Genomic DNA, 9512 nt, shown 5'->3' with positions numbered 1-9512 from the left:
ACATTTCGCCGCAAATCTATATTTGTTCGGCTGAGTAATACACACTATTTGGGTCTTGCCTTTTATTTGCAAATTCTACATTTTTGTTATTTTCTTCTAGTTTTCCAAGTTTGTACAATAATTAGCACTTGTGTTCGTCGCTGAATATTCAAATGATACTAAATTCGTTTTATTTGCTTTGAGCCTGTTCGAAAACGCCATTTTATAATTATTCCTTTTTCGAGTGCAGTGTGTTCCATGGAATTTTTATTACTTTAGTTTACAGTTTCACTTTGTTGATAAATCTGAAACCCCATTAAAAAACCATTTGCATGCCGTTTGTAAACAAAGTGCAGCAATCTTTTCAAACAGTATTTTGCATTTGTTTAACTCCGAATGTGGAGTGCTATACCTCGTTGAGTTCGTTATTGAATTCCCAATCGAATGGCATTTCCATCTGAAAATCTTAATTATTTTTTCAGTTTTTGCATGCTTAAAAGACGAAAAACTGCGAAAGTTTGTACAAAAATTTATTTTACAAAGTCCGTCGAAAAGTGATGGTTATTATTGATAATAAGAAGCAAAAACGGTAATTAGCCAAGTTACGTAGTTAGTGTTGGATTTTTCCCCAGATATTTCGCACATAAAATAATCAGAATTTATTCGAAATAATAGTCCAAATATGTAATGCCTGTTACTCAAGTCCCAATCGACTTGGATTCGAATTACTTAAAATTAGTATTGTAAATATATTTGATTTAAGCTTAGACACACATTTCACATGGCTTTATAAATATAATTTTCTGATAAAATCAGTATAATACAAAGGCCCCCAGAAAACTACGCCCCTGACTCACTTACATGGGTGTTGTTGTTTCCAGGGGCTGTTTTCGCAGGGGTGGAGCGGGGGTGGTGTGGCACGGGGGGGGGGGGGGGCAAACATCCACAAGTGTGTTTTGGCCTATGTTCTGTGTTCGTAATGAGGTTGTTTTTGCATGTTCACTCATAATACGAAATTTTGGAGCTGTAACGCTGTTTTATCTATAAAACAACGCTGATGATGACGGAGCGGCTCAGGAAGTGCTTGCGATGCTGGAGGAAGTGGAAAATGGTAAATGGTGAATGGTAAATGGGAAATTTTTGGGCGTTGCGGAGCGTTCAAGGGGCGTGGCTCTGAGTGTTATGGTTCCTGTCTTGTTCAATGCATTTTCGCATTTTGACATGTAATTAAACGTTTTGCGGTTGCCAACGGCACGAGAAAGCGGTTCGCAGAGCCATTTTCCATTGTCATTGGATAAATGAACCTACACAGCCGAAGCGAAGCCCCCGATCTGCCACAAACATAAATATAGTCCTCTGCGAGTATATCCCCATATACACATAGTGTGGATGGAGCACATATCTGTTACACACTCGTCTGCATAAATATTGCGGCTGAAACAATGAAATGCGGCAGCAAAACGATTGATGTCAAAAGGAAATGCGTCCTGCGAAAAAGCAGCAGAGTGAAAATGCTGAATTGAAATGAAGCGATATTTCAAGGCGAAATAGCGCACAAAGGGCCAAGACCCGTGCCCAATCCATTGTAATTCATTTAGTGTCAAAGGGCAAAGCACTACACAACATTCCTGAGGTTTCGAGGTTGTGATTAAGCGAAATCAAGCAGAGATGTCATTTAGAAATATATATATATTTAGAAATATGTGTCATTTTAGAAATATAGCTGCAATGGTGGCAAATTACTCGCTCCGCTTTAATAAATCTTTAAGTACATATTATTTATTTACAAACATAAAGGGCATAAGATAGTGAACAGAATATTTGAAGAATAGTTGCCAGCTGAACTATACACAATTATTATCTCATTGAGGTCATTGCTGTGTGGGCTTCCGAGCTTCACTTAATTTGAGACCATCTCAAAATACCAGCAGCTGCAACGCGGCAAAGTTTCGCGTGGCTTAAAGGCAGGGGGCTTTAGTGGGTTAAGAAAGTTTTTTTGGGGGGAAATGAGCAAAATAGCATTTCGTTGCATACTTTTAGGGCTACACGGCTTGGGTTAACTCAATATTTTCTTGGCTCCTTGTGGCATTTGGTGGATGTGGCTGTTGTTGCTTTCGTACTCGACGTACTTAAGCATGCATATGAAAATGTCGGATTCTAGGCTTTAATGCCCCACTTTCCACTTCGAAGTGGAGGCGAGATGGAGCTAGCATTCATTCGCCCATTCATTCATGCATTTTCGCATTTCACTGGCTCACATTTCTTTCTCCAAATTGTTAAAATGGAGCATGCAAAATAATTGCGTGCACCCCGCAGCACCCCACGCCCCCATTTACCGCCACCCCCCCCCCCCCCTCCGCCCCAGCCCCTTTCCAGTGGCACAGCCACGCCCACACAACTGCCGCCTTGTGCAACATTTTGCCAGCACATAATATTTTGCTCTTAATTCGTTAGCAAAGTTTCGTTGCAGCCGATGCAGGCTTCAATTTAAAATCGCAATTGATGCTGTGCAGTTTTTTCCATTCGAGCCTAGCCGTCAACAGTGTTGGCCCGCCAAAAAAGTCAAGGACGAATATATAGCCAAGTTAGGCTCATGATCTTAGGCAAGGTTTTCCAAGGCAAATACGATTATTTTTCATACTTGTAGTTATTAAGATCACAACTGATTCCTAAGTGTTGTAAAATTTCATAAATTCGCTTAAAAACACAAATCCAAATTGGCAACACTATCTTGGTTCATTAGAGGGAGATCGCTGTGGTGGCAGCATGAGAAAGAGAAATGCGTATTTGATTATCTTTCGGTTCGGACTACGGACCAACAAAGCCATACAAATGGATGCCACAAATATGCATTTTGCAGGCCAAATTGTGCATTTGCCGATGGAGAAAAGTTGACCGGGTTGTGCGGGGCGTGCGGGGTAATGTGTGGGCGGGGCAAGCGGGGGGAGATCGAACAAAAAAAAAAAAAAATAGTTCCAAATAGTTCCGAATTGTCTTGAACTCGACTGCAAATGCAGTTGCATTCGATTAAGTTCTGTTTACCCAAGAAGCCAAACACTAGGTTACACCATTTTACAACACTCAAGTTGGACTGAGTGGGCTTTTCCTGTTTGCCAATAGTTTTCCATGCTGCCAGCTTCAGGAAAATGACTGCTAAATAACCCAAAAAGGTATTGCTGTTCGCAGAAGCAAAGGAATTGTGTGCTCTGAACATCTTAACTTGACTTGCTTCTCTTCGTCTTTAACATTTGTTTTTGTTGGAGATCTTTAATACAGTATTACAGTATTTATGCAGCATTTACCAACACTCCTGGACTTGATAAGGCTTTTCATCTATCTTAATATTGTTGAAATAAAAAAATGTTATTAAAGAGGAACCTTTTAAGCTGGTTACCTGTTGGCTTTCAAACATAATCACGAATTTCTGAATTCAAAAGAATTCAATTAAAATATATTCCAGCCCTTGTCATTATCAAGTTTTCCAAGAACAAAACCATCATGCGGGTAGCAGTCGTTCCTGTGAGTTCTAATTGATGTTTCCGATTGGACAGGACATTCAGAGGTCCTTCGAATGTGTTCAAGCCCATCCGTGCGCCAGCAACTCCGCCTCCTTCGAAGCCCATAAAGGATAACATTCGCTCACACAATCCTAGAGTCCTTGAGGCCTCGCCAGCGAAAGGTTGAGTCCTCAGCAAGGATAACCTTTGGGCCGCCCGTGTCCTTTTGAATCGCTTTGCGTGGCCATTGAGCAGGCAGCCTTAACCCGCATCGAGCGGAGGCTGTCAGTAATGACCCACTTGTGCTCCCAGCCCAGCCCTTTTCCCCTGAGTTTTAGTGCATTCAAATGCTCACTCATCAAAATCAAAAGTCAAATTGTCTGTCTAAGCCAAGCAAGCAGCGGCCATAAACAGAATGCTGCCCAACTGCGCTGCCAGTTTGGCTGTTTTATAGCTGACAAAAATGTAGCGCATTTTATTGGAGCAACAAAATTGACCAGAGCGAAATGGGCACGCCATAAAAAGAAACATTCCAGGGTACCAAACTAGAATATGTGGGTTTTCTGTTAATCAAGTTTCAAGACTAATAATACTGAGACTAAAGTGATGAAATAATATATTATAATTCTTATAGGCAGAAAAGCTTAACAAACTACGGCACCAACTATGGTTCATAGAAGTTTTACGGAATTTTTATTCCAGATGGAATATGGTATAATTTTGTAGCCTAACCAGGGTCCAAAAAATGGATATTGTACATACCTGTGTATAATAGATTTTCCATGGCCCACTTGACATCTTCCTGTAATCGACGGTGGGCATCGCTGGTTTTGTTGGGCAGTGGTAAATGGGAATGGTGTGTCTCCCTGCAATTGCTATTAAGTTCACTTTACGTACAGAAGTCAAAGTGAAAGTACCGGGGAGGGCGATTTGGCTATATGTATACCCTGGTACCGGCTGCTATTTATTTTCATTTTCGTGCATTTATGGCTTTATCTTACACTCCACTGACACTTTGTCGTTTTTATCGTTTCAGCGTTAATTCGGTTAAGCACTTAAAGCGAACTGAGGTCCACATGGACTGGCAGTTGGCCAGCCGGAGCTGGAGCGATGCTGCGTTGACAGGAGCCAGATCATCATCACCATCATCATCATCATCATCGGGAACGGCATCATCTTGGGCATCAGCATCGTGCTCATCAACAACCATTGAGGAGCACAAGACCGCTGGACAAATTGCACCTGCCTAGTCTGACTCCAGCCGGACATCCGGATTGGATTTGCCATTTAACCGGACCGCTTCCACATCGAGAGCAGGGCCATCATGTCCAGCAGTCACTCCGGAACCATTGGACGTAAACGCGTGGGCAGCGGCAGTGCGGCCGGCAGTGAATATTACTACGCTTCCGGCGGACTTGGCGGACTTGGTGGATCCGTGAACGGCGGCGGTACCGGCGGCGGGGAGCAACTGCGTCGACAGCGTTCCGCCGAGTGGCACAGTCACGGTCGTCACGGTCACGGCCACGGTCATGGCCTAGGTCATGGACTGGGTCATGCCATGGGTCACGGCTATGGAAGCAGCAGCGAGGATGAGTACCAGAACACCGGACAGTCGACGGCCTTCGACACCCAGCTGCTCGCCCAGCTGCTGCTGCAGAGTCAGCAATTGGCAAGTGAGTACACTCGGAGTTTTTTTATGGCCTTCCATAGCAGATTAAGAAAAACAAGATAGAATGCTATAGTCCAGCTTCAAGACTATCAGTTACTCAGCTAGTGGAACTGCAAACGACGAATTTCAACATTTTCAGGAATATCGGTAGAAATAGGGAATTATAGGGCTACAAGAAATTATGTTTCCTAAACAAATATTAAAATCGGCAATAACTATGTGTTCCGACAGTAAGTTAAACATTCTTCAGGCTTTAATTAAGACAATTTGTACTACTTTGTGCAAGTAACACATACACTGCATTCATACTTACATACTTACATGCATGCATACATACATACACTGCATGCATGCATACATACATACATACATACATACATACATACATACATACATACATACATACATACATACATACATACATACATACATACATACATACATACATACATACATACATACATACATACATACGCACATACATACATACATACATACATACATACATACATACATACATACATACATACATACATACATACATACATACATACATACATACATACTTACATACACCAATACATACACCAATACATACGCCAATACATACGCCAGTACATACGCCAGTACATACGCCAGTACATACGCCAGTACATACACCAGTACATACACTACACTCACTGCTCTGCTTTGTGACTCTACATTAGAAGACATGCCTTACTGTCCTCGCTAGAACCAGTTGGGAATTACAAGAAGGGCTACACGAAAATATGTTCCTAAACAAAAATCTATATTATTTGCCCTCTGGCAATCGAGCACACAGTACTCGTTAGTAAAAAGTAAAAACTCGAATTTTGGATTGCCTTAATATGATAATTATTTAATATCTGCAAAATACACATTAATTTTTTTGAAAATATTTTTAAAAATAATAAAAAACAACGGTTTTTGTTTTTATAAAACAATTTATTGTAGAGCAATGCATTAAGTGCACAAATGAAAGTAGCGATTTCTCATTATGGTTTCACTCAAATAATGACTGTTATGTGCATAATTGATACATATTTTAAACAAAATTATAAAAGTTTTACTATTCAGGCATTGCAACAACTTCTTAAAAAAATAATTGTCACGGCATAAATTTTTAAATAATATTTAGCTAATATTACGATGAAATTGACCAAAACATTAATCAAATTCGTTTCTTAGATCAAAATTGATTTCGGACCGAAAATCGTCTTCTATCTATAACACATGAAGAAAAACAAATCAATCGCTTATGAACTATAGAGTTTGTATGGTTTAAAGGTTTAATTCAGCTAGGAAGTCTCAAGGATTACAAATTATTTCACAAATATAACTGATTAAACAACCAAAACATGATCGAATAGGAAACCATTTTAACTGTGTTTTTTGCTATGCATATATGTATGTATGTAGCTACATTTTTCTTGCAGTGTAATCCAACGGATTTTCTTAGGTTGAGTATTACGAACCAAATGCGATTTAGCAGTCGGTCAGGCTAGTAAATATTCATTATTTCATTTAATTGAATTATTCAGCTGCCGCCACTGTGTCGAGGATGTCGAGTAACCAACTAACCGACTGGCTTAGGTCCTGCCACACAAATCGATTCCAATTGCTGGCCATTGAAATCGAGCTGGCCAAGATGCTGAGATACATTTTGAGGGGGTACTTGGGTGGGGGTGGGCACTTCTGACATTTCTCTGATTGAATTCCGTAAATCGTCCGCAGAAGGCGATGGGCCACAGTGAAGCCCGCTTTAAAGGAATCGCAGGAAAAAATTTTAAAAAATGCCAGGAGTAGACTTTCCTTTTTCCCTCTTTTTAATAAATGCATAATAGCTCAAGATTTTCAAAATAAATGTTATAAGATTACACTTCCTTTCAATTAAAGTAGGTTATCATTATCTTATAATAGCTAGTTTGTTGCCCGTTTTAGCGGCGTAAGTAGAAGCCCTCTGTGCGAGTACATAAAGTGTCCTTTATCTGCGAGTTTTCACTGTACTTGGACAGCACTGCGATGGCAGCACCGCGACCGTCAGCAGTCAGCAGTGTGCAATTCAATTACAATCAAGTTGGCAGCGCCGGCCTAATGGCCGATACAATGGTACATCCTCTCTGACATTATACCAGCCACCCGCCCACCGCTTTTCCGCTCAATTTTCCAACACCCCCAGCCCCCCAGCCCCCCACCGACAACCCAACAGTTTTCCCGCAGCGAACTTAATCGAAGCATAAAACGCAAATCGCAGCGACTTCAGCGGGGAAAATGCTCTTTTTACGGGCCACCTGCATTTGTTTCGTTTCGTTTTATTGTCTGTTAATATTTAATGCAATTTACGAGTCATTTTTTACAACCTAATAACGCTTGGACGGGCGCGACGATTTCTCGCAAATTGTTTGCCGGCCGTTACTCTTGCGGGAAAAGTGAAAAGCCAACGTTTTCCCCCACTTCCCCATTTTCCCATTTTCCCATTTCCCCGGCAGTTTCGCAGTTGCCACGCAACAAAACAAACAGAATCGGCATCCTGTGGCCTGGAAATTGTAAATGTTTGTTCGCAGTGTAGACATGAAAACAGGCAATTAAATAATACAATGGCTTCTCTAGAGTCCAACCAGGAATATGGGTTCCAGGGAAGCAGCCAATGAAGTTTACTAACCTTGATTATCCCAAATAATAATTATAAATACATACCCTGCATTTTCACTCAAGTTGCCGTCCAATTATTGCATCTTTGCAGGCATGGAGCATTATAACTCAGACTGTGAGCCGGACTACTTGAGGCAACGCGATCGCCACCAGGAGGACACGCCCCTGGCCGATGGCCCGCCCACCGTGGCCACCGCCCCCGAGGTGACCTATGCGCAGCCGCACCAGCAGCGCTCCACGGTGGCGGGGTCACCACTGAAGGTGTCCACCGTTTCGGCGGGCAAATACCAATCGAACGCCAATCTGGGCCTCTTTCCCAACAGCAGCAGCAGTGGCGGCAGTAGTGTGCAGAATGGCGTCACCGTCCACACGCCGCGCAGCACAAACCCCTTCCTCAACGGCTCCACCAAGTTCTCCGGCGAGGAGGGCGGCCTGGAAAATATCAATATGCTGAAACCTTCGGCCTCCTCCTCGACGGCGGCATCCTCCAGCATTCGCAGCAGCCATCGCAACCGGAATGCGTTGAATCGGCTCAGTGGCATGACCAGTTCCAGCAGCGATTCACAGTCGCACCAGCAGCAGCAGCAGCAGCAACTTCAAATTTCGCAGCAGCAGCAGCAGCAACAGCAGATTGCTGCAGTGAAGCAGCAGCAGCAGCTGCGGCCGCCGGAGGACAGCGGCGATGATGAGTTCGTCCTGGGACTGGGATCCCTCGAACTGGGCAACTGCAGCAGCGGCGGGGAGTCGGAGGAGCCGCCGCCGGAACCGGCGCCACCAGAAATCCCGCCGCGCACCCAATCCCTACTCATGTCCCTTCGCAAGCACTCCGACTACAAGCTGAAGTACGAGGAGAAGGGCGACCAGAAGCACGAGGAGTTCATCCCCACCAGTCAGCTGCAGAAGGGTGAGTTCAGCTCCAAAAGGCCCAAAGCTGCAGGTGCCCACCTAAATATCACTTAAGGTCCTTGAATCGGTTATGAAAGCTGCCAAAGATTTGATGTGTAATTCGCATAACTCCCAGACTTTTGCATAAAATTAATCATTGTCATATGTCAAGCATTCCATAAATGTCCGCAGTTAATTCGATTTGTTATTTCGCTACTTGTTTTGTATTCATTAATTGCCTTGATTAATAGTCACTTTGAAATATGTGAAGAAAAAATCCCAACTACGCGAGGCAATGGAAACACTGGGAAATTTCAGAAAATCCCTTAAGCTTTTAGTCCCAAGCTTTTCGGTACAAGCCTGTAAGCTTGCAATGTTTTTCGAAATGAGCAAAGCTTTTCGTCCTGTGGCAAAGTTATCCTTTAACAGAATTTGCCCGCCTTTACATTTATGTTAGCGCTTAAAGCTTAGGACATGTTTCAAAAGCTGCCTTGCCATACGCGAAATATTTACTACATTTTATTTTATTTCCGGCTTTTTTACAGATTATATTCTCAGCGATAACCTCCGTTCAGATCAGCAACTTAAGCCTATTTCGCCAGGCGACTCAAATGGGTAAGTGCAATTCAGATATGTTATCAAAAAGTATTTATTAAATGCAGCGGAACTTGGCATTCACGGGAATCAATTGAAACCCTCTCACATTACTTATCGCATCTTAAAATTAAGTGGCTTCAACTTGTTTGAATGCATTTCATTATAAAACAAAACGATGTAATTCACATGCTGTGACTACAGTATTTCTTTTT

The 9512-nt window shown here is 42.4% G+C and overlaps 1 protein-coding gene across 1 annotated transcript; it reads left to right on the top strand.

Annotated features, from left to right (window-relative positions):
- The first annotated feature begins 4800 nt into the window (after positions 1 to 4800).
- Positions 4801 to 8778, top strand: LOC113564500. The gene is made up of 3 exons (XM_026981974.1): positions 4801 to 5149; positions 7910 to 8228; positions 8550 to 8778. The coding sequence occupies exons 1-3, from the start codon at positions 4801 to 4803 to the stop codon at positions 8776 to 8778; spliced, it is 897 nt and encodes a 298-aa protein (XP_026837775.1).
- Positions 8779 to 9512: the final 734 nt, after the last annotated feature.

This window comes from Drosophila erecta, unplaced genomic scaffold (assembly GCF_003286155.1).
Source record: "Drosophila erecta strain 14021-0224.00,06,07 unplaced genomic scaffold, DereRS2 tig00000126-arrow-pilon, whole genome shotgun sequence".
NCBI lineage: Eukaryota > Metazoa > Arthropoda > Insecta > Diptera > Drosophilidae > Drosophila > Drosophila erecta.
The sequence above is the reverse complement of the archived record's forward strand: the minus strand, read 5'-3'. Positions and strand labels throughout refer to the sequence as shown.